The following is a 26,241-nucleotide window of genomic DNA, read 5'->3' as shown; positions in this document are numbered from 1 at the left end:
GCAAGTAACCTAGGACCCTTGTTTGGTATATCTGCATATGAAATAGCTTTGAGTATCTGAGCCCTACAACAGAAAAACCCATAACGCTTAAACACTTACTCTTCCAACCCAGCCAGTAGTACTCATTTCAATATGTTGCCGTGACTAGGAGGGAAAAAGACAAAGATAGTGTTTTAAAAATAAGTGAGATAGGAATTCAATTCTTTAGTCCTAATTTGTGGTAATATAAATAAAAATTGCATTTATAATAAAATAATTAAAACATTCTCCATTCATATATTTCTATCTGTGTTAGTATTTTTTATATATTATATAATTATATAACTTACCTCTCTTACCTAGAGCTCTGTCCTGGGTCCATACCCACCTGCTGTCCTGAAGCTCTACTGGCATGTCAATTCAACATGCACAGAACTGGGGATATTCTCATTATCTTTCCTCCATCCAGACCAGCTTGTTCTTACTCCTTCATTCTTCTAGTTCAAGCATGTCAAACTCAAAGGCTAACACAGGCCAAATAAAAGAGGCATGCGGCCCGTGAGACGCGAGTTTGACATGCTTGTCCTAGTTAGTGGCTGATTCACCCAAGCCATAGATGTGGGAATCACTCTAGACTCCTACTCTTCTGCAGTGACAGTCACTCCCTCAGCCCCTGCCATCTAGTTCTTTGACTTCACTTGTCCTTGCCCACCGTTACTTCTCTAGTTTATGGCCTCAGGCTTTCCTTGGTACATTGCCCTGATCTCTTGGTTGGAGACCCTGCTGTTCTTCTCTCCTTCCAGGGAGCTCTCCACCTCTTCAACCCCCAGCCTACCTCATTTGGCAACAGATAGCTCTATCTCACCATCATCCTTTCCTATTTAAAACAGCTCTCATGTCTTTAAGATATGTCCAAAGTCCCCAGAATGGCACTTGAGCCTTATTCTGGATCTCTAACTTCCGTTCTCTCCATTGTCCTTCTCTCCCAACCCTAGGCCTATGTACCCACCAACCTTGCATGCTCCAACCTATTCACACTGCACAGCCTCTGCTCTTAGGGCCTTTATGCCTTTATCTGTCCAGCATATGGCAACTTATTCCAGAGGGATCCAGGTCTCTCCCACTTCATATCCCATCCCACTGTGTCTGCTCTCAGTCAAGTTGATCATATTCCTTTGCTCTACATTCCTTGAGCTTTGCTTATGCCCTTCTAGGGCATAATACTCTGATATTGTATGGTTTAATTGGCAGGAAGCAAAAAACGTAGGTTTTACACTTTACATTCAGGTTGTTGTGTGACCTTAACCAGCTCCCTAACCTTACAGTATGTAGCTACTGTGAGTGTTCAAGAAATGGTAACTATTACTATTGATTTTTCTAATAGTAATAGCATTCCTTACTAGAACATAAACATTTGGGGGAAAAGCATACTGTCCAATTATTTTTTTCTCTTTTTTTTCCTTTTTAAAAAATATCCAGTGCTTAGCACAGAGCTGGGAAAATAATAGATATTGAGTGTTTGTTGCATAAAGAAATGAATGAATGAATCAAGATACTGGGTGCCTAAACTTTCTGAGGTGAGACTCTGTCCTTCGCTCAATCAGGATGGGAACAGCAAGGGATGGTGTGTAGGGCCCATTACCAGAAAAGCAGTTTGTAGAGGTGTCCCTGACTTATACAAACAAACCTCTACCAGGCTTTACTCTCCCTAGGGGACTGGCTTCCAAAGGGGCTTTAATTCTGATCCACCAGCCTGTCTGTACCTTGTAGTCTCCTGGATGGATAACTCCCGCCCTCCCACCCCCCGCCTCCCCTACCTAGCACCTCAAGGTTGGATCAACTTTCATTTGCTTCAGTGTTTCCACCCTCAGACTGGTAGTTATCTATTTAAATTCTAAAACTGTTTACTGCTTAAAGATAGTCATAGTATGGTATAGATGTGTAGCCTTTTGATATTTGTTTTGTTTCATATATATATACTCAGCCCATCATTCCCCATCCCATGTACTTTCTCGTTTGAAACACACTTCATTGACCGTACAGAACCTGGCCCTCGTACTTTTGAATTTTGACATCAAATTCTATCTTCTGGGTTTCCAATCACCACCATTCTTAAGCGACAATATCCATAACTAAAACAGCATGACTCGTGAGCGAAGGTGAAATAGAAGCACCACCAGATATCACATTACAGTATCTAAAAGTTAGTCAATACTTACTTACTACCTCAGGGTCAGACAAAGAGTTGGAAAGAACAGAAACTCAAACTTCACTTCCTGATGCCCAAACATTCCCTCTCTCCTGGTTTTCACACAGCCCTGTGCTGATGACATGGAGCTTTAGAAGCAGAACATCCCATCAACCTTACCACTAAGCAATTCCATCTGCCAGTGGACTCATCATAGTCACAAATATCTATTATTGAATAGTTCTGAATCCTCCGGAGCCACTGCAAAGAAATCCTTTCTTTGGTTGCCCATGTCACGTCACATAAGTAGTGATCCCTGGAAGAAAGGAAGGAAGGAAAAAGGGGAGCATACTTATTTCCAGATCTTGGTACATTTAGACATTCTACTCAATGTAATGAATCTTAATGGGAATACAATTTTAAATGGCTGTTGAAAGCATTTAATACCATTGGGAATGAAAAAGAGGTCCTATGGAAAGAAACCTCACAGGGTGATCTGATCATAAATTCCTAACTGGGCAAGTTATGGTGGATAGTCATGCTTCAAGCCTATAATGTCTTTAGTAAAAGGTCTATTTTTGGCCTTAAGCAAGCCCTGTGTACTATTTTAGTGCATGTAGGTAACACACCTTTGAAATGTCTCCTTTTAGACCCCTCAGGAGCAAAACCACCCTCAAGAGAGCATATAGTCTTGTTAACTATCCTGTAATCCAATCACAATAATGCCTGGCTCCCCACCCTCCCCCCAGCCCCCCACTTCACGTAGTCTTCCCCCTTAATTCAAATGCATAAAAGAAGCTGCAAACTGCCAATCTCCAAACCATTTCTCTCAGTTTGGTGAGATCTTCCAAGTGTATCCTCTGCTTCACTCAAATTATTTTTTCTATAATTTTTTCTACAGGTTATGTCAATACCATAATATTATACCTTTTCTGAAAGCTCAAAGTGTAATTTAAAAAAATATATATTCTTATTGATTTTTTTTTTTTTTTTTTTTTTTTTTTTTTTTAGAGAGAGAGAGGCAGGGAGAGGGAGAAAGAAACATCAAATGAAACATAAATTAATTGCCTCCCACACATACGCTGGCTGTGATCGAACCCAAAACCTGGCATGTGACCTTTCTGTGCATAGGACTACGCTCAGCCAACTGAGCCACACTGGCCAGGGCAAAGTGTAATTTAATTTTAAATAGAAATTAAAATAAATCTGACAAAACAAAAGCAGCTAACATTATATGGCAGTTAGCATATGTGACCCACACCATGGCAGGATATTTCAAGTCCTCAGCTTGGCCTTTGGTGGTGCCAGGGAGTCAAGGGTGACATTTTCCCATCACTTTTCTCTCTTGTGGGAACATTACCATGAGGCCAGTGACACTGACTAGTTTGGAGTATTTTCTGGTAATCTGACATGCTTCTCTAGAAAATTTTTATTTGGGTGAAACCACAGCTGATCTTTTTCTCAATGTCGTTTTTAAAGGGGGAAAAGATTGACTCATATCTCTACAAACTATGAAAATAAAATAACTATATTCCAAAAAAACTTCTCAGGAGTCAAAACACGAACGATGTGAAGAAATTAAGAAACCTTTTGGTATTTTAAGGTAAATTTATGCAAATCGAGCTATTTCTAGCAGTGCGTTTTCTGCCCACACATACCTTTAAAAGTTTTTGGAACTACATTTTGATTTGTAGTGTCATGCGTGGAATTCATAATTTACTTTTCTGCTAGCCTCCCTAACACTATTTGCTCTGGATATTTTATTTTATTTGCCCTCCAACCTCCCATTGTGATTTTGTATAACTGTTCTTAAGTTGCTCTTTTCCACTGTCTGACAAAAGCCTGCTTCCAGCCTGGCCCTATGGCTGTATTCCCTCCCCCATAAAAGCTCTGAAACCCTTCCTTGTTCTTTCCTTCACAGGCTCTGCCCATCCCTCCTCCCGGCACTTAGTGGACTGGAAGCTCCCTGAGGCAGGCCACAGCTGTCTTGTTTGCAAGGCATATCCCCAAGGCCTGGCAGAATACCTGCATGAACCAAGCACTCACTAAAATTCTGAGGAATGCAGCACTGAAGAAAGGGGGGGAAATGCTATGCTGTCCTTTGTGGCCTAAATAGCTTTCCCTCCGCAGAATTCACAGGTCACTTCCCCGTGCCATTCCCTTTATAGATACTAAATCCAACAACAAACATTTATTGAGCATTTAGGGTGGATCAGGTGCTGGATTAAGCACTTTAAATCCCTCACCACTTCACTAACCCCCTTTTACAGCTGGGGACACAATGTGTTCATGCAGTCAGGGTACCAGGGCCTCTAGGCTGTCCCCACATAGGTGGCAGACCCTGAAGGAAGACCAACCCCCTTCACCCAGCAGCAAAGCACTACATTCCCGCAAGCAGGGACTCACCTCCACTTCAAACTTTTCTCTTATTAAGAATATATATTCAACCCAGCTGGCATGGTTTAGTGGTTAGGTGTCCACCTATGGACCAGGAGTTCAAGGTTCAATTCCCTGTTCAGGGCCTATGCCTGGTGGCCAGCTCGATCCCCAGTAGGAGGCATGCAGGAGGCGGCCGATCAATGATTCTCTCTCATCATGGATGTTTCTATCACTCTCTCACTCTGCCTTCCTCTTAGAAATCTATTTAAAAAAATAAAAATCTTAAAAATAAAAAAGAATGTATATTCAGCCCTAGCCAGTTTGGCTTGGCAGTTAGAGCGTCGCTCCTCAGACCTAAGGGTCTTGGGTTCCATTCCAGGCCAAGAGCAGGTACCTTGGTTGAAGATTTGTCCCTGGCCCCTGTCAGGTTACGTGCAGGAGGCAACCCACCGATGTGTCTCTTTCACTTCAATGTTTCTCTCTCTCTCTCCGCCCCCCTCCTCTCCCTCCTTTCCCCTCTCTGTAAAAAGTCAATGGAAAAAATATCTTCAGGTGAGGATAAAAAAAAAAAAAAAGTACATTCATTATCTCGCCTGCATGGTTGGTATTTCTAGCTGCCCGGCTTTGTTCAGCCTGTCCTTCAGTCTGAAATACCTGTCATGCTCTAACACCTTTATTTACTCAAATATCCCCTGTCCTTGCCGGTTTCTAGGAAAATTCTCCTCCTACACCACTCAGTCTTATGGTGCTTATTACCAGACGCCAGGCTGCAGGGTCTGAGAATGCAAATGTTTCTTCAAATACCCAGGAGCAAGGGTGCCCCATCTAGTCTAATTCTTCATTGTGCCCAATGCAGAGGTGTTACATGAGGAAAAGGAAAGGCAAATAAATCTGACAGCGAATAAAAATACTTGCAAAGGGAGAATGCAACACAAAATAGAAAATGAAACTTTTTGAAATTAACTTTTTAGGCCAGGGATCAGAAAACTTTCAGGAAAGGACCAGATAGTAAAATTTTAAGCTTCCTGGGCAATATTCCCTCTGTCACAACTACTCAACTCTGCCTTTCAGAGACAGTAAGTAAACAAATGAGTGTGGCTGGGTTTTGTGGTAGGCGGTAAGACAGGCATGAGCAGAGCAAGGACTATGGGCCAGGTACAGAAGGTCACCAGGGCAGAAAGCCCTGAGTGCCTAGCAAAGGGCAATTGTAGGGTAGGACCTCACCCCCAGGGTGACTTTTCCTCCCCTAGCATATCACTGGTCATGCAGTTTAGACCCCATGATCTTTCCTCCCTAGAGATAACATCTAGGCCTCAGAAAAGCAGCAAAACCAGACAATGGACCCCCACAGCTGACTTCAGGATTAGCTGCTTTCAATAATGACCCTCTGCCCTGGCTCTGACCCTGAAAGGACACCTAGACCTGGAAAGCTGCTGAATATTCTATTGAGATCTTAACCTGGGACCTGTCTTAAACTTTCTACCCTTAAAACCCTTCGGATGGAGGACCCAGTGTGCTCTCCCTCCCCAGAGCATACCAGCGCCTTCCCCTTCTCCTCTCAAAACGTGTCACCGTACCTTCCTCACCTCTAAGTTCCAAGGGCCTTTCCTTTGCCTCTATAACTTGTTTCCTCAGCCCATTTCTTCTATGAATTACTTCTTCTACTTTTGTGATTTTCTAAATAAATGTTCTCTTATAGTTGGAGCCTAGGCTCTGAATTCTTTCTTAGCCAGAACAGAGGTACCGAGGTTGCTGAACCCAGGTCTGGCCTGAACCCACCGGTCTAGCACCTAATGCCATTCTTGCCACCCCCAATAGTCCCAAAGAAATGCTGACATTTGAAGTTCATATAATTTTTACATGTCATGGAGTATAATGCTTCATGTGATTTTCCCCCCCAACTATTCAAAAATGTAAAGTTATTCAAACTTGCAGATCATACAAAATGGTCAGGGAGGTAGGACTTGCCCAGCGGTATGCTCTATACAAGTAGTTCTCACTGTTTTAGGTAAAAAATTCTATGTACATGTGATTAAAATTATGTACCTCTCTCTAGGGGAGAAAAACATCTCCACACCCAGGTATACAATTTCCATGGGTGCCATGGGACATCCGACCTGGGCTCCAGGAAGAGCCTTCCTTTTTCTACAGTGGCCTGGCCAGGGGAGGGAGAGACAACGGGGAAAGAAACTCTTACATGATTAGTGGGTCATCTGGTACTGAATGCTTTATCTATTAACAGCCGTAAATTATGCTTTCCTGTTCAAAAATCAGCCATAGAAACTTTTCCCCATTTGAAAACACTGAGCAATGGAATTTGGGAATTCTGCCAGGAAACTCACATGCATCTGGCATCTTCCCTGCCCATTTCTAGATCAAAGGTTCATAAGCCTGTATCCTCCATTACCTTTGTCACTCTTCATAGCCTGGAGTACTCTGCACCCTGGGAGTGCCCAGTGAGATAGTTCACCAGCAGAGCAAGCAGTAATTTTTGAATTCTAAGGTATACTCTGTACCCTGGGAGTGCCCAGTGAGATAGTTCACCAGCAGAGCAAGCAGTAATTTTTGAATTCTAAGGTATACACATTTCTCTTCAATCATAGTTTCTATTTAGGATTTGGAATTAGCAGGAGACAGAATAAGAGTGCATATCCCAGCCCAGAGCTGAGATCATGACAGGACAGGATGTCAGTGAGTCATGAAAAAGACATAAGGGAACCGATGGTTCAATCGTACTTTTTTACCAAAAGGTTGACGTCTCCTTTTAAAACTAGAAAACCCCAACAAGCAGGACTATCAGCTATACTTTTCACTCCATGCTGATTTTATTCTGCAAAAATCAGAGAGGCAATTGTGGAGTAGACTTGGGTTAGGTAATGGTTGGGGGAGGGGTAGAAGAGGGGCTGTGCAGGCAACCTGACCCCCCCTTGAGACAGTGACTGCCTACCCCAGATTTGACCTAGTGATTCAACCAGCTCTTCTAACTTCTGGAATGGGGTTAGTACAATGGGACTAGGGATCAATTGAGTAATTTCTGGACATAATAGGTTACACCCATGTGGAATCTACCATGTGCCAGGATCTAAGTGCTCTCTTGGCATAAAGCTCATGCCCACTGTAGGTGGCAAGAATGTTAGAGTTCATGTTTCTCAGACACGGAAATGGCAGGGCAGAAAGGCTAAGTAACTTGCCTAAGGTCATGCTCTGGAAAATGTTGGAGCCAGAATTCAAACTGAGCAGTTGGCTTCAGATTTTCTGCTTCCAGTCGCTCCCTCTGTAGCACCTCTACCCATCCCTCTGGTAAACATTGCTAGCTTCACCTTCTTGCTTCTTTTCAGGACAAAATTCCTCACTCTAGGAAATCTATCTATTCCTAGAGAGAGTGTGTAAACTGAACAACTGAATTTGACAAAGCAAATCATATTTGAATGCACTGGGAGAGACTTGCTTTTGAAAGTCACACTACAGGGAATCCCTTAGTAAAGTGACTGCTGCCTTGCAAACAGTAGGCATTTAGCAAATGTCTGTTGAGTGACATTAATACCCCTAACTTGTATAAATGTTTCTTTTGGTATATTAAAGATGCTTAAAATAAGGTACACACTACTAACTGGAAAGAATATTGGAGAGAAAACTGCTACTAAGAGCAAGTGCAGACGGTGCTGTGATTAATTCAGCGAATCACCCAAGGAAGCGGGCGTCCTGCCAGTGCTGGCCGTGGGCTCCATGCCACCCTCTGCTCTGACAGAGATGCCAACCCTCCCTGGGCCGCTGACAGATCGCTGAGGAGAGGAATGGGTGGGGTGAGATGGAGCAGATCTGAGCTCCTAATCTGCCTCCTTTCTTGGAGGTATCACCAGCTTCCAGGGCACTTTAATCCAGTTCATTCATCTCCTGTGTGACAATCCCAGACCGTCTTATCCCTGCTTTATAGACCAAGTGTCATCAACTGTTCAGAGGAGACATAGCAAGTCTATCTATGGTGTCCCTCAGGAGCAGAGAACTGGGTGGGGTAGGTCATGAGCTGGGTGTGTTAGGTCCCCTGAGCCATTGAACAGATGTTGGGTTGGGTCACCTCAGTAGAACTCTCCCTGATCCTCCAGCTTCAGGCCACAGAATTTTCAAATGACTGGGAGGAGACAGAACACTGGAAATGCTATGCCAGGTCATTTTGAAGGTCATCTTTGGTGCCGGCTGTATAAACTATTTTGCACTCACAAAGTCACATGTGAACTATACCTTCTATTCACCCATCCACACATTAACTCTATCCATTTATTCTAAAATATCAACAGGGTATTTGCTATGTCTTAGGCATCCTGCTAGGCACTGGTTATATTATAGTAAAGATTGGCCCCTACCTGTCATCTTACTTCAATTCAGCAATGTGAAGCATTGCTCTAAATAAAGCAGTTAGGAAGGAGATTGATGACTTTACATTATATGTTGTTTTCTCTGAAATAGTTTGAGCTTTCAAATTTCCAGCATGAGTAGTCAATACAAAAGCGCAGCTTAACAAATCCAATTAACTTGAGTTCTAAATCAGGGAAGGCGGTAAGGATGCTCACCCTAATTCAGATTCAGACTTGGGCCGCTGGCCGAGTGACCTGGATGCCCTTCTCACTTGTTATCAGAGCAGCCCATTCCTGACAAACTGCAAACCAGCCTTATCTCCTGTAGGATTTCACCTGCTGGAAGCTTGGTGGTGAAAGGTCATGGCCTAACAGGAAAATTAGTGATGGGCGCATGGGCGGAGGAGGAAACAATCATGCTGCTTCTGGCAGGGCGTCCCACTCCAGGACCTGTGACTTACCAGGCAATGCAGCATAGGGTGCTAGGCAGTTTACTAAGAGGCATAACTTGCCTGGGTTTACTTGGCTTTGCCGGATCTCTGCGTGAGGCCAGAAAATGGAGCATGACCATGTGTTAGAATGTTTTCCACAGACATGATCTCAAGCCTGGTTTTAGTAAAGCTGGGTCCTTACTGGTATTAACAGAGACCAGAGCTGGATTTGCACTTTCCTATCTTATTTATCCTGTGGCATTTCCAAAATACAATTCTTTGATAAAATATGTTCCACATAAGTATCTCCATGGAGTGAGGCAGCCCTCACTAGGAGCGTGCTGTAAAGAACTACAAAGAACAACTACAAAGAACTACATGGGGTGAAAAATAAATCCTTAGAACTAAAGTTTCCTGAACTTAGAAATTCACTCCAGGGATTTCCAAGTGGGGAGGACTCCATCTCTTCGTCTGTGAAATGGCCATGAAAATTACACCATAGGGAGTATGTGGAAAATAAATGAGCAGACACCCAGCACAATCCCAGCCCATAGGAAGCACTCAATATATTTTAACTCAATTATTCTGGCCTGGCAGGTGCTGGCCTCTGTCTTATTACCAGTTCCCACACTAACTTGCTGTGTGACCTTGACCAAACGAGTTTACCTCTCTGGACTTCAGTTCTTTCACCTGTGCCTCACAGTGGTGTTCTGGAGCCCCTGAGGTTCTGTCTAATTGCCTGAGATTCGGAGGTATAGGAAAGGGGATGAGGACCGGGCCTGCAACCTGCGCAGCTTCCATTTTCTGACTCTGTACTTCTGTGTGCTATCTCACTTGAACAGTTTTCTGGGTCTTCAAAAAAAGTTTTCCAACCACTGGTGAGGTCTAAAGCTCCTTCTATATCTAATACATATATACATTTTTTTTTATTGATTTCAGAGAGGAAGGGAGAGGGAAAGAGAGATAGAAACATCAATGATGAGAGAGAATCATTGATCGGCTGCCTCCTACTGGGGATTGAGCCTGCAACCAAGGCATATGCCCTGACTGGGAATCAAACTGTTGACCTCCTGGTTCATAGTTTGATGCTCAACCACTGAGTCACACCAGCTGGGCTAGATCTAATATTTTTTTCAGAGCAGGCGCTCATGGTTCATCCTCCCCTCAGAGAGTTATTAGTTGTAGACCACGTGGTCACACCAGGCCCTGCTGCTCTTGGACAGCCCACATTTTCCCATGCAGTTCCTCCCACTTCAGTGCTCTTCCTCCCCAATGTTCCCTGCTATAATCCTACCTGTTCAATCTGCACCTTCTTTGATTGCTGGGGTCACAAAAAACCCACCTCTCCCCACTCCCTCCAGAATGCCTCCAGCCTTTTGTTTATACCTCTGTCACATTTGCTCTTGGCGTCATTTATAGGACTGTTTTACATCCTCTACTGGATCGTAAGTCTTAGAAGGGCAGAAACTCACTCTGAGGACTTTTGTGTATGTAAATAGTGGGTGCTCAATCAATGTTGATTGAAGAAATGGCTGGATGGGACCAAACAACAGGTCTTAGAACCACTGGGTAAATTTTTATACCCTTGGACAAACTCAGGAAAAAATTATTTTTAAATTTACTAGTAACTGGTCTCCCTCCAAAGAATAAATAGGTTAATATAAATATTTCTAAACAAGGTAATGAATTAGCAATTACAGAGCAAAGCCGACAGCATGCCTGATGTAGTAAATGCAACCCTGAGAAAGCAGATACTACATTTTACTCTGCTGACAACTTCAAGAACTTGAGGGCACCACCTAAATTTGCACAGAAGGAGGCACCTAGCAGAATGCTTACAAGCGCTGTTCTCCAAGTCAGAAAGACAAGTTTGAATATAAAATCCTACCTGGTCATTTTCTTAATATCTACAACTCATTTTTCTTATCTGTAACACAGGCATATGATAATAGTTGCTGGAAAGAGAGTTACTTTTGACAGTACCCTGTGTTTGGCACATAGTGAGTGCTCAAAATATGAGTTATTATTTAAAAGCAACAACAAAACCAATATAGATAAAAGAAATGAATAAGGAGAAACTTGATAGCCCTAAATTGCATGCAATACAGTGGTTATCTTTACAAGAAAATAACAAGGAGCAGAAGGTGCTCAATAGCAGAATTTCAAACCACCAAGGATTATTTAAGCAACTGACATTCTCAGGCACATCAGCATCATGAGGCTCCTTAAATTTAATCCACAGTTGCCCTGCATTTTGCTAGTTTTTAAGAGGACTTGGAAAGCCTGTGTGATCTGGCCTTACTCCCAGCACTCTGCTCTTCACTCAGGGTGCTCCGGGCAGGTCCTTTAATGCACCAAGCATGTTCTCTCTGCAGGGTCCTTCCACTTACTCTTCCTCCGCCTGGATTCAGTACCCCTAGCTATCCATGTGGCAAGACCCACCTCCCACCCCTTTCTTCACATCAGTGCTCACAGGTCATCTCATCAGAGAGGCCTAACACTTCCCTAACACTCCCCCCACCCCCGCCACCATCAGCATCACTGTCACCTTGCCCTGCTTTGCTTGTCTTCACAACATTTGTCACCACCTGACATTATATATATATATATATATATATATATATATATATATATATATATATATATATTTGTTTCCCTGGTTCTTGTCCACCTCTCCCACATTGAGTATAGGTTCCATGACACTAGGGACTCTGACTGCTCTATCATTGTGCAACATCTCTGCCCAGCACAGAGACATCAAGTGTTGTCAACAAAGAGTAGCTAAGTGAAAGAATGAATGACTGCCAGCCTGGGTGATACCATGGGAGGATACCATGGAGTCTGCTATTCATTTTTTAAATTTTCTCCTTGGGAGCTATGCCACTACCCACTCTTTTGGGTCAAGAGTCTTACCCTATTAACACAGAAGCAGGAGCAGTGATTTGCACAGAAACAAGACTGGTGAGGTTGTCAGTATTTACAACATAGAGCTTTACAGTTGGATTCTCAGCTCCTGCCTAGGAAGAAGCAATCACAGGATTGGTATTGACAAAAAATACATCATTGCACAAGTTTAAAACTGTACAAAAATGTCTGCATTACAGCCATAAAATTATAACAATCAGACATATTCAAACAATTTAATGTAGGTAAAATGAACATAAGGGAGGGTCATGAAATGCAACCTTTTCATGTTCAGTCAGAAATATATATAGACCCCAAACACTCCTGTTTAATTAATAAATATTCATAATTTATGTATACTTTATGCAAACAAGGACACATTTCTTAAATAATTTCTGATATTTTGCAAATATATCCTGACTCCAGAAGACAAGAAGTCAACTAGCTGACCACTAGGAAAAATTCCTTGGGTTCAGCCAAAGACACAATCCACCAGGAAAATTAGTTTCCCTGAGCTGAGAGCCAATAATGCTAATTACGAAGCTGTCATTTTCACTCCAAATTCAGGTTCACCATGTTGGAGCTTTACAATAAGTAGCATGACAGAAATCTATAAAACCTTCTTATATACACACATAGATCCTCAACTGACAAATTAGCTAGAAATAATGTATTTTTAGTAAGAACATTTTATGGTTTGTTTGTTGTTGTTGTTTTTTGCCAGTTTCACTCATCAAAAAATTACATTTCACTGAAAATACATCTCCATATTTAGTCTCTGATCTTTTTTTCTCTGTCTTCCTAAAATGGCAGCTCTTCATAAAACAAATTGAGAGAGTTGGTAAAAATAAAAATCCCTTTTTCCAAATTGCTTACAGCAAAATAACACTTTACTATTAGATTTTCCTATGGACAATACGGCGGTCATTATTACTATGATACTAGTGAAGAATTGTGGTTCCCATCTAAATTCCCCTCTTCCTTAGCTTACACTGCTGAAGAAAGCTTTTCAATTTTCATAAACATGCATCCGGAGGGGGGAGAACAGCCTTGAAAACCAAGACATGACACTATTATTCCAAATGTAGGATGTGTGAAATTAACACTAGTGCCAAATCTATAATAGAACCACTAAAACTAGTCATGTATCTGTTAATTAGTAATACAACCTGATATGTAATCAAGCTTTTCAACTTCATCTAGGGCACATTCCAACTTCCACAAATGAGATGAGCTTGTGATTCAATTATAGCCTCTCTTTTCCTCCATTCAAACATTTTCAGTCCCCCTACCTCTTTCAAAAGCATTTCCCCCATCTTTTTCGGCTTGTCATTCCTCAAAGTTTTTGGAGAAATTACAAAACCTTAAATCACACTCTTTCCTGGGATAATAAAAATACTTTAAAATTGCCAGATGCTGTTGACTTCAGCAAGAGTAATCACAGCAAGCTGTTGAAGAGAGACTGACAATATTTTCATTAGCAGGAAAGGATTAAATGAAACCATTCTCTTTCCATCAAATCACAGAACTGCTATATGAATAGGAGCACAGACCTTTGGATATGGAATGTGCACAGTCTTTGGGTACTGCAGCGACTCGTCAAAGTAGACAGAGTATTCAATACGTGGGACTTCGGTGTCGTTAAACTGGGCATATGCTAAAAATGTGCCGTTTGGAGACCACCACAGAGCGGAGTGGGTATTGAAGATTTCCTCTGAAAAGAGACATAAATTGTTCTGTTACAAGAAGTAGATGATAAATTGGCTTTGGCATTCAAAATATTGTGCTCATTAGCTTTAGTAATTACAGTAGAGTTCAACTAATGAACCACTTTGCATTTGCTGGGCTTCCAAAATCAGAGTAATACAAATGAATAAAAATAAAATCTACAAGGATAGATCTGGGCTATAAAAATAAGTAACCCGTTGGACTGTTTTAGAATATTTTAGCACATAATATTTAATATAAGCTCTATATGTTTTTCTTTATCTTATAATCCTCTAAATTTATGCTGCAAAACATACTCAAAGTAAATTTCACATAAGGGGCTGATTCTCCTTTCTCATTTTCAAACCGTCAACATGCCAGCATACTCTCCCCAACTGGGTGGGTGGTGTGTGGCTTCATGCTATTAAACCAATATGGTGCCCAGAGTTTACTACTCTTGGCACAAACAAGGTGTGGGAAGGATAGATTTAGAGTGGCGAGGAGCTCCATGAGACCCCTATTCAGAAACATCTCCTTTGCCTAACCTGAAGAAACTGAAGACTCCCTTGGATTAACACCCTCCTCTGATGTATAAGATGATGGGTGAGGAAAGAGGGTCAAAGAGGAATGCAAAGGAAATAAAAAGTCTTGATTTCCAGAACACTCTTGGCCTCATTCTCAATCTCTGGCAAAGGTAGCTCCTTCCTGTGTTTATTATCGAGTCTGTTCATGGGACTTCCAACCACTAGCTGTTAAAATGTCAGAACCTCTTTTATCAACTGGGATGGAGGATTCAAGTAGTCTAGATAGAGACTCCTAGTTCTTTATGCAGATTTAATCCACAAATCTTATGTTCTGATGTGAATATAAAGGTAAAAACAAACGCATAGAAACTTGAATCTTAGAATTAGGAAACTATTTATCCCAATCACTTTTCTGATTCCTGGGGCTTCCTTACAAGTTTCTTCCAAATGCTTGTTTTCAATAATAACAATAATAGTATTAGTAGTTACAGTATTAATAATAAAATACAATAATAATTAAGATGAGCAGTAAGTAGCATATAATGAATGCACCAGGAATTGATAAGCAACTGACATCATTATTTCAGTTAATCCTCATGATAACTCATTGTGCAGATGAGCAAAGGGAGGCAGTTAGGCTTGAAGAGAATAAGTAATTTGTCCAGGATCATGCAGGCAACAATTGATAGAATCAAGAATAAATCCAGGCTTATTTGGTATGAGTCCATGCTTTTCATTTCCATGCTCTGCTATTTCTTCCTACCTATTTCAGCATCTCTAGTAACGGAAAACTTCTTCTTGGTAAGGAAGCCTGCTCCCCCTTTGACTGCTTTATACCTATACTGCTTTATACCTAACACTTATCTAATTTAGTCTTCAAAAGATCCATGGGTGAGTCTATTCATAGCCCATTTTACAGAGAAGGCAACTAAGGCAGAGAAGGACTGAGTGAATTAGGATGTAGGCCTTGTGATTCCAGTCAAGGATATTTTACACTAAGAACTTCTTTATAGGAGAAGATCCAAGATGGCGGCGTAGGTAAACACCTAAACTGCTGCCTCGCACAACAATTTCAAAACTACAACTAAAAGACAAAATGTCTATCACCCAGAACCACGGGAAAGCTGGCTGAGTGGAAGTTCTACAACTAGAAGGAAAGAGCAAACAGCATTGAGAGGTGCACAAGCACTGAAAAGCTGAGGTACGGAGGCGCGCGAATCTGGCTGGGCAACTGGGAGCACTACTTTTTTCAACCCGAAGGGAGATAAGCTCCTGATTACTCCAAACTCCAGTTTCTGGGGAGACGTGGGGGACCCAGACTCCTACGGGGAGAAGCTGGACTGTCTGCTGTGGGGTCGGAAAGTGAGGGTGGCTTGCTTGCAGGGCTGTACTCAGGAATAATTGTTTACTGCTCTGGGGCGCGGGACATGGGGACAGGGTCGGAGAGACGCAGAGCGGCTTACTGGCAGCCACCGCTGTTTTCCACGCCTAGCCTAGTGACACCCTGAGACCCCGCCCCACACAATCTACAAACCCACCCAAGCCCCAAGCAGCGGCTTTAGCATATGAATGACCTGCCCTATCGCAGCTTAACCTAGCAAACTTGCAGCCCAGGTCAGACAGCTCCAAAACCTCCAAACCCCAAGCAAAGAGGAGAAAACTGTAGTTCTCGCTATAGCTCCTGCTGGGTGGCCTCAGACAGTAGCTGACCTGCACCCCATTGGAGATCCAGAAGCCAGTGTACCTAGTGGTCAGTGTGAGACACCAGATTTCAACTCCTCACATCCATAAGTGACACATTCAAGAGGCAGACTCAGTGAGCACCAAAGCCCCACTGAAACAAGTCCTGCACCATAAGCGTGTCTCCAGCACAGCAGTTCTTCCATTATAGGCACAGCGGGTCCTCACAGCCAATTGGCCTGGAGGTCAATTCCTCCCAGTGTACTGACAGCAATCAAGGCTTAACTACACCAAGACTTTGCACTCAACCCACAAAGGGGTGTACCAAAGGCGTCCACCTCAGGTGATTGGGGAGGCTGAGCTACTGGCCCCTATAGGTCACCTACCACACAAAGCCACTCCATCAACACAAGGAAGCAGCAAAATGCAGAGACAAAGAAATATGTCACGAATGAAAGAAATGGAGAAAAGCAAACTACTGGACGACATAGAGTTCAGAACCACATTTATAAGGTTACTCAAGAATCTTCTAAAAACCGCTGAGGAACTTAGTGAGACCTTTAAGGATCTTCATGAGAATGCCAAAAAAATGGAAAAGGACCAGTCAGAAATTAAGCATACACTGTCTGAAATAAAGAATATACAGAAACTCAACTGTAGATCAACATACCCCAAGAATCAAACCAAAGATCTGAAATATGAGGAAACAAAAAACACACAACCAGAGAAACAAAAAGAAAAAAGAATCCAAAAATATGAAGATAGTGTAAGGAGCCTCTGGGACAACTTGACGCGTACCAACATCCGAATTTTTGGGGTTCCAGAAGAAGACAGAGAGCAAAATATTGAAAACCTATTAGAAGAAATAATGACAGAAAACTTTCCCTACCTGGTGAAAGAAATAGATTTACAAGTTCAGGAAGCACACAGAACCCCATACAAGAGGAATCCAAAGAGGACCACACCAAGACACATCATAATTAAAATGCCAAGGGCAAAAGACAAAGAGAGAATCTTGAAAGCAGCAAGAGAAAAACGGTTAGTTACCTACAAGGGAGCACCCATACGACTGTCAGCTGATTTCTCAAAAGAAACTATGCAGGCCAGAAGGGAGTGGCAAGAAATATTCAAAGTGATGAACAGCAAGAACCTACAACCAAGATTACTCTACCCAGCAAAGCTATCATTCAGAGTTGAAGGTCAGATAAAGAGCTTCACAGACAAGAAAAAGCTAAAGGAGTTCATCACCACCAAACCAGGATTACATGAAATGCTGAAGGGTATTCTTTAAGAAGAGGAAGAAGAAGAAAAAAGTAAAGATTAAAATTATGAACAACAAAATGACATCAAATACATACCTACCAACAAGTGAATCTAAAAATCAAGTGAATAAAAAATCTGAAGAACAGAATGGACTGGTGAATATAATAGAATCAGGGACATAGAAAGGGAGTGGACTGACAATTCTCAGGGGGAAGGGGGTATGAGGGGTTCAGGAAGAGATTGGACAAAAATCTTACACCTATGGATGAAGACAGTGGGGGGGTAAGGGCATGGGTGGGGTTGGGTGGGGAATCAGGTGGAGGGGAGCTATGGGGGGAAAAAAGAGGAACACTTGTAATAATCTGAACAATAAAGATTTATTAAAAATAAAACAATAAAAAAAATAAATTCAATTGGAAAAAAAAAGAACTTAATATATTGAGTTGATGTCTCACTACTTGTCGCCTCTATCTATTGGTTCTAGTCTAATATCATGATGCAAATACATAAAATTAATATAATTACAGCAAGGTTATGATTTTTAAAATTTCTTGTAAGTACAGGTAGCAGATAGTGCTCTAAGTTTTGAATTGGTGGTTATTTGGGATACAGAACATGCTTTTCTAGATTGATGAGTATTAAAATCCTATATAATAAAAGGGTAATATGCAAATCGACCAAACGGCAGAATGACGCACACTGACCACCAGGGGGCAGATGCTCAATGCAGGAGCTGCCCCCTGATGGTCAGTGCACTCCCACAGGGTGAGTGTCGCTCAGTCAGAAGCCAGATCATGGCTGGAGAGTGCAGTGGTAGTGGCGAGAGCCTTTCCCGCCTCCGCGGCAGCGCTAAGAATGTTGGCAGGCAGACATTCCCCAGGACTCCCAGACTGTGACAGGGCACAGGCCGGGCTGAGGGACCCCCCTGAGTGCACGAATCTCATGCACTGGGCCTCTAGTTATCATTATAAAACTACATCTGGTTGAGGGTTTTGGGTCAAGATGGCAGTGTAAGTAAATGTGGTACTTGCATCCTCCCATAACTACTTTGAAATTACAACTAAAATACAGAAAAAAGCATCATTCAGAGCTACCTGAAATCTAGCTGAACCTGAATGAAGGTCCTACAACTAGGGAATTAAAGAAGCTACATCAAAACTGATAGGAGGGGTGGAGATGCATATCAGGCTAGTCCCACATCCATATGTAGTTGATAAAAAAGGTATATCTTGGCTACAGAAGTCCCCCCTGAGAAGCAAGGGGTCCCAGCCCCACAACAGGTCCCCCATCCCAGGCTTCCAATGCCAGGAAGAGAAGTCCCCATAACTTCTGTTTATAAAAAACAGCAGGGATTGTGGCTCAGTAAGATGGAAGGCTGCTGGAGTCCCAGGCACTCCTCTTAAAGGGCCCATATATGGACTTTCTCAGATTCACTTGCTCTGAGCTCCAGCACTGGGGCAGCAGCTCGAAAGGCACCAGGAATATACAAGGATGAACTGAATTGTCTGGCATCAGAGCAAGAGCTGGAAGGGCAGCTTTGACAGAAGTATTAACAGAGGCCACTGTTTCTTTGATGAGCCCTGCTCCCACAGAACTGGCAGGTGAGTACCATATCCAAGTCTCTATCAACCTGGCTCACACTGTTTGCCTCACCCTGGTGATTCCCTGAGACCTGCCCCACCCAACTTGTGGGCTCACCCAAGCTGTTTCCAGCGGCTTTTCCATACAAATGGCCTGTTTTGGCTCATGCTTCAGACTTTCCTAAAACTCTCAAACAAGCAGCCTCTGGCCTTGGCATGCCCTGTACCTCTTGCTGTGTGGCCTCAGGCCTGGCACTAGTGATATCCAGCCTATGTTGGCAGCTTGGCCTCTTCTGGGCACCTTCAAGTCCAGTACAAGTAGCAGCCATCTGCAAATTGCTTTGTAGCTCATAATTGGTGGTCCCAAGCATGGTGGCTGACCTTGGCCAAAACCTCCCAGGAGGCTCCAGAGGCAGCACACCTAGTGGGCAGCTTCAAACCATGTTGATGCACCACTCAACCACCTCCACAAGCGACACACTCCACGATGGACTCAGCAGGCACCAGAGCCCTGTTCAACTAAGTCCTGTTCTGTGGGGTGGGCCCTAGCACAGCTGATCTTCCACAGTGGGCACAGCCAGTCTTTGCAGCCAATGGGGATAGTCGTAAATCCCTCCCATTGGCATGTCAACAACAATCAAGTCTCAACTGCAACAGAGGGTATACACAGCCCACATGGGGGCGCACTTGGAGTGCCTATCTTGGGTGATCAAGGAAATTATGCCACTGGATCCTACAGGACACCTACTACATAAGGCCACTCTACCAAGCCCAGGAGACATAGCAGCTCTACCTATTACATAGAAACAAACACAAGGAGGCTGCCAAAATGAGGAGACAAAGAAACATGCCCCAAATGAAAAAACAGAACAAAACTCCAGAAAAATACCAAACACAATGGAGACAAGTAATCTACTAGATGTAAAGTTCAAAACACTGATTATATGGTTGCTCAGGGAACTTAGGGAAAGAGTAGGTGAAGTTAGTGAGGACTTCAACAAAGAGACAGAAAACATAAAATACAAAAATATAAGACATAAATGACAGCCAGTCCGAAATAAAGAATATACTAATTGAAATGAAGAATACATTATAGGGAAACAACAGTGGAGGAGATGAAGCAGAGGATCAAATCTGAGATTTGAAAGATAAGAAAGCAGAAAACACCCAATCAGAACAGCAAAAAGAAAAAAGAATCCAAAAAAGGACAGTATACAGAGCCTCTGGGAAAATTTCAAGCACACCAACATTCACATCATGAGGGAGCCAGAAGAAAAAAAGAGAGAGCAAGGAATTGAAAACCTATGCGAAAAAATGACAGAAAACTTCCCAGTAATTTTTCTGATTCCTAGAGCTTTCTTACTAGTTTCTTCCTAATGCTTGTTTTTAATAATAACAATAATAGTAGTACTAGTTACAGTATTAATAATCCTATATAATAAAAGCCTAATATGCTAAGTGTCCAGTCATCCAGTGACTAGTTGACTGTTCAATCAATCAAAGCATAATATGCTAATGATATGCTAAGGCCACCCAACCACTTGCTATGATGTGCACTGATTGCCAGGGGGCAGACAGTTGACTGGTTGACCTGTCGCTATGATATGCACTGACCACCAGGGGGCAGACGCTCTGACTGGTAGGTTAGCTTGTTGCGGGGTGGGATGGGCCAGAAACGCCCTGGAGCCCTCCTGTGGTCCCTTTCCAACCCTGATAGTGCACCGGTGGGGTCTCTCAGCCTGGCCTGCTCCCTCTCACAATCCAGAACCTCTCGGGGGATGTTGGAGAGCTGGTTTCAGCCTGATCCCGCAGGCCACTCCCCTCAGAAGGGTGCAAGATGCAGTGCTCATGGCTGGTGAGTGCTGCTGCAGAGGCACAAGTCTCTCCTGATCGGGACTGATTGGGTGGGAGCTCAAGGCAGGCACAGTGGGGCCGGGATGAGCGGGAGCGGCAGGTAGGAGCTGCAGGCGGCATTGGACTGTGGGTTTTGGCCCAATCCCCGCAGGCCACCCTGAGGGACCCCACTCGTGCACGAATTTGTGCACCGGTCCTCTAGTAAAAATAATAAAATGCTGTACAATAATAATTAAGATGAGTAGCAGCATACAATGAATGCACCAGAAATTGATAAGCAACTGACACCTATTATTTAGTGCAGGGGTGTCCTTATTTTACATGCAGCTGTTCCTGAGGAAGGGTTGGGTCAAGCTTTGGGAAGAGGCTTTATGCTGTTCACACTGAAGATCCTGGAGGCTGTGCTGTGCTGTCCACCAAGTGTTGAAGATGTTCCCAATTTCTAAGTGACTAGTGTTAGTAAATTTCACTGTAAGTTTTAATCAAACACTTATTTCTGAACCATGGGAATTCAGGAGTCTTTAATAAGCATGAGGCAACTTTGTGAACTGTTTGGAACATCTCAAAATGCCTTTTTCCTTGGCAACTATAGACATGAAAAATGTTTTTCTAATATTTTCTAAGTCTCTAGAATGTTTTCATACTTCCTAAAACTTTGTGTCTTAAAATAAAATAAATCCTTTTTATCACTTTTAGTTCTGTTTTTTGACCAATTTTTTCTTAAGCCTTTCTAATTATTTCTTTCGTCTTTAACATCAGGGAATTATAATTTGCCCAAGAAAATTAACACAAATCTTTTTTATAGAACAGGTGTTTTCTTCCCCGCTACTCCCCAGCCTCCAAACAATATTTTGTCATCTTTCAGAGTATTGTGGGAGTACTTAGCTTACTTCTGGGGTAGGTAGGCCTGATGTTAATCTGCAGGCTTTTATGCATCTGTAAAGCAGAAAAGCTACCTACACAGAAAGGCTCTTTGTAGTGGTAGACCGAAGACAAGAGGAGCATTGAGAGACAATGAGGACATAAGCAGCACTAGCTACTGCTAAGAAATTCTTCTGTGATATACCTGGTGCTGTGCTAAAAAAAAATTGATAACATTATAAAAAATACAACTTTTTTGAATGCCACTGAATTTCTTCCCTTTTGAAGAAATGTTTGAGTATTTTTAAAAAACTTAGAGATTTCTGATTTAAAAACACTTTAAAGTCTCTACCTTCATAAACCCAGTCAGTTATTCCATTATTGACTGCATCTTCTCTTCCATTATGTGTGATCCGCTGACTTGGTGAGTTTGGATCATTTTTAACATAAATATCATTGTTCCATACATATGCCTAGAAAGATTACAAATAGTACTGACATATAATAACATGCTATAATATATTTTATCCTGAAGATCAAGAAAACATTTATCAATTATTTTATCTTAAAACAGTGTGCAAGTGTAATGGTTACTTTAGGTTATTCAATTTGGGAAAAATGAAGAGTCATTTACTCCCTCCCCCTCATATTCTTAAATTATCAGTATACAAGCTACAATCCCAATTAATTTTAAGAACACTCCTCATATATTAAAAAGAAGCAGCTCACAACCACCACTATTTGGATGCTAAAGTATATAAGAACACCTAGAAGACTGACCACTTCTATAGAATGATGTGTGCTTTGCATTTATTTTTGGGGGAGGTGACTAAGGGAGTGCAGTTGCATGCTGAGAGGGAGAAGTTCAACTACAGGTAAACATTTCCATCTTCCTGTTTAGATTCTTTGGGAATTTAACATCCTCTTAGCTCTATAGAACATGTAGATATATCTATAGTGACACAGAGGTCATAGAACTAGCAGAAAGCAGGTATGCTTTAAAAACACCCACCCACAAACTATAACAGCAGCAAAAAACCCCCATAAAAACATGTGCAAAAAAACTCCAAACAAACCAAAAGCACAATAGAGATTAGAATTTAAGAGCTTACTGAACATTTTCCCATTAAATAAACAATTGCCTAAGAGCAGTTCAGAGACTTTCAGGAATTGTGTTTACTATGTTAGACTAGTAAAATATCATTTTAGGCAATATTATATTTGATACTAAAGTTTTGGCTTCCTAAGTGTCTACTCTGCATCAAGATTAGCAGCTTCTGCATATGAGAGACTTGAGCCATTATTTTTCTGATAGAAAAAAAGACTCACTAACCAATTTATGACCCTCTGGTGACCATCTGATCAGTTGTGTGTCATTTGGAATTCTTTCTTCTGTTATCAGCTGCCTGGAAAAAAGATAAAAAGAAATAACTACCAAATGAATAAATCACAGTTTTTTAAAAAATTATTACACTAAAAAAGCATAATATATTTTGTGAGGAAGTCACTGACCTTTTATTTAAGTCATAAATGTCATATGAAGCTGTGTATGAATACCTCCATTTCTATGAAAGAAAATAGACATTTCAGGCTTCTGTGATCATGGATAGTTTTTCCACTTGCTATAGGAGCTCAAGATGACAAAGTAATAAAATGTATAATTCTCAAATTTTATCTCTTCTTATAATTTTCTATTTAGATTCTTAGAATTTTGGAATTAGAAAAAAATCTTAGAGACCATCTAGGCCAAACTCCTCTGGATTTCATCTATAAACTAATTTTAACATCACCTCTACCAAGGGGCCTTCCCAGGACCTCAGGGGGCTGAAGTGCCACTTCCTGTGCAAACATTATTCCTAGCACTAACCACAATATGTTAAGTTCACCTGTTTAAGAAGAATGCAAATTTTTCACTTTTCAACCATTTTACTAGCAAAATATTTAAAATATCTATAATTCTAGCCCAGCCAGCGTGGCTCAGTGGTTGACCTATGAACCAGGAGATCATGGTTTGATTTCGGTCAGGGCATATGCCTGGATTGTGGGCTCAATCCCCAGTGTGGGGTGTGCAGGAGGCAGCCAATCAATGATTCTCTCTCATCATTGATGTTTCTATCTCTCTCTCCCTCTCCCTTCCGATCTGAAATCAATAAAAATATTTTAAAAAATCTATACTTCTATTGCTGGAGGTGATGTGGAGAAATGTTTACTTTCCTATAGTGAACATGAAAATATAAAGTATTATAGATATTTTGAAAGCTACCTACCAATATATATTAAAATTGAAATACACATGCTATCAATATTTTAAACAACCCTCTCAAGAAGCTCAAAAATGAAAAGCAAACCAAATCTAAAGAAATCAGAAGAAAAGAAATAATAAAAGTAAAAGCAGTAATCAAATAGAAAAAACACAATAGACATAATTCATCAAAGTCAAAAATTGGTTCTTTAAAAAATTTTTTAAAATGCTAACATAGTAAGTATGAGAGAAAAAAAAGGTATGAATGACCAATATCAAAATGGAAAATGATATACCGCAACAGTCTACAGACATTACAAGATTATAAGACCTTACTATAAACATTTTTTGCTAATAAATTTTAAGTTAGGAAAAGGGAAAATTCCTCATAAAATAAGTTATTAAAAATAAGACAAGAAAAAATGAAAAATCTGAAGTAAAAATGGAAAAAAGACTTAAGATAAATATATATATGATTACAGATTCATATTTATGAAAAAAATGTTTATATGTGGATGCAAATGTAAATTTAAAAAATTATTTATCTGAATGTCCATCTTCCTTACCATATTCCTAGAGGGAAAAAAAAATGTGTTCTATTCACCTTTAAAATACTAGAGCTTGGTCTGGTGGAACCACATAGTATGTATTCAAGGAAGAAACACAGATAAAATAAAGTCAGATTTTATCTATAAGGATGAAATAGATGTGAAATAAGTTACCCTAAGGACCCAGCTGTATAATGGCAGAGCTGAGACTCAAACCTTGAATATTATTTCCCTCTTATCATTTATCACCCCCTAGCCTCTTATGTCAACAAATATTTATTAAGTCCCTACTTTTTCCAAGTTCTACATTCCTTTTTGAATCCTGGATTAATTTGACACACCCCAGGCTTGTTTCTGGGAAACCTCTGAGTATAATACTCGCTAGAGCCAAAAGTTGTGGTGCAGGCTAACAACACAGAGATTTAAGAAGGTTTGAGATCATTTCAGGATGACAGATCCATCCCAGATTTTGAAAGGACACCCAACATATTTGGAATGTTCACTTCATATTTTGAAACAGACTCATATATTTAGGATATAAACATTGGCAACTATCCCCTGTGAAGCATTATTAGATAAAACAGGCTCCCTCTCTCTGAACAGTTCATAGTCGAATGGGGGACAATGAACAAGTGAATACAAGAAAAGAATCACAAGAGATTAAGTGGAGATGGGTGGGGAGAGGCAGAAATCATAAATTGGGCCTTGGGGAGAGAAAAAGCCCTACAGAAAGGTGATTCTTGGACAGAGTTTCAGTGGCAGAGGACGTTCACACAGAGACGAGGTAAATGAAAGCATTGTAGCAGAGAAAAATTGAAGCACAGAGATAGAAAGATCATGGAGTCTTCTAACCTGGATTCAAATCTTGCTATAGACTGAATATTTATACCTCCTACCCCTAAATCATATGTTGAAGTCCCCAATGTGATGATATTTGGAGGTGGGGCCTTTGGGTGGTGACTAAAATTAGCTCAAGGGGGTGGAGCCTTCATGAATACATTAGTTCCCTTATAAGAGACTCCAGAGAGATTCTTTGCCTTGATCACCATGTGAGGATACCCAGAGAAGATGGCCAATTATGATCCAGAAAGCAGCACCTCACCAGACACTGAATCTGCCAGCACCTTGATTTTGACTTCTCAGTGAGAAATAAATTTCTGTGGTTAAGCCATCCAGTCTGTGGTATTCTGTTACAGCCACTTGAATGGACTAAGATAAATCTCTAAGGTTTAACAGCAGACAAGTTTCTCTCTAAGCTTCAATTTTCTCTTTATGAAAATGTCCATAATGATGACAATAATCTCATGTGTATGAGAATGCATGTGAAGTGCTTAGCAGGGCTCCTAGAATTGTCAATGTGTGATAGATGAGGCTGCTGTTTCTAGCACATTGGGCAATGGGTAAAGATGGTAGGAGAACATCCATACCAGGTTGTATGGTACTTATTTATTTATGAATTCACTTAATTTTTATAGCTACTTAGGAGTGATCATTACTTCTTAAAATGTCTTAGAAGTAATAACTGATCTTTCTGGAAGCACTAACTCAGTCATGGAGAAGCCATGGAGTAGGATATAAAGAACAATGCAGAGCAGACCTTCCAAGGAAATGGAATAACATTAGACTAATTTTTGTTGTTGTTCTGGATAGATTCCTTGAGCATTGATTAGTCACAAAATTTATGCTGCACAGAAAATTTTATTGCATACTCTGGAAAGTAAAATAGAAGATATAGTTCTCTACTTTTAA

General features: G+C 41.2%; 1 protein-coding gene across 1 annotated transcript in view; it reads right to left on the bottom strand.

Moving 5' to 3' along the window:
* Positions 1 to 26,241, bottom strand: part of DPP4 (dipeptidyl peptidase 4) — an 89,499-nt gene that overhangs the window by 31,626 nt on the left and 31,632 nt on the right. Inside the window, exons 6-12 of the mRNA XM_080668218.1 lie at positions 23,215 to 23,267; positions 23,036 to 23,108; positions 22,055 to 22,175; positions 13,787 to 13,947; positions 12,243 to 12,346; positions 2,348 to 2,483; positions 100 to 144 (exon numbers count right to left, since the gene is read on the bottom strand). Coding sequence (XP_080524344.1) covers positions 100 to 144; positions 2,348 to 2,483; positions 12,243 to 12,346; positions 13,787 to 13,947; positions 22,055 to 22,175; positions 23,036 to 23,108; positions 23,215 to 23,267 — 693 coding nt within the window. The remainder of the gene's footprint in view (positions 1 to 99; positions 145 to 2,347; positions 2,484 to 12,242; positions 12,347 to 13,786; positions 13,948 to 22,054; positions 22,176 to 23,035; positions 23,109 to 23,214; positions 23,268 to 26,241) is intronic.

This window comes from Plecotus auritus (assembly GCF_963455305.1).
Source record: "Plecotus auritus genome assembly, chromosome: 5".
NCBI classification, from domain to species: Eukaryota; Metazoa; Chordata; class Mammalia; order Chiroptera; family Vespertilionidae; genus Plecotus; species Plecotus auritus.
This window is presented reverse-complemented; position numbering and strand designations above follow the sequence as displayed.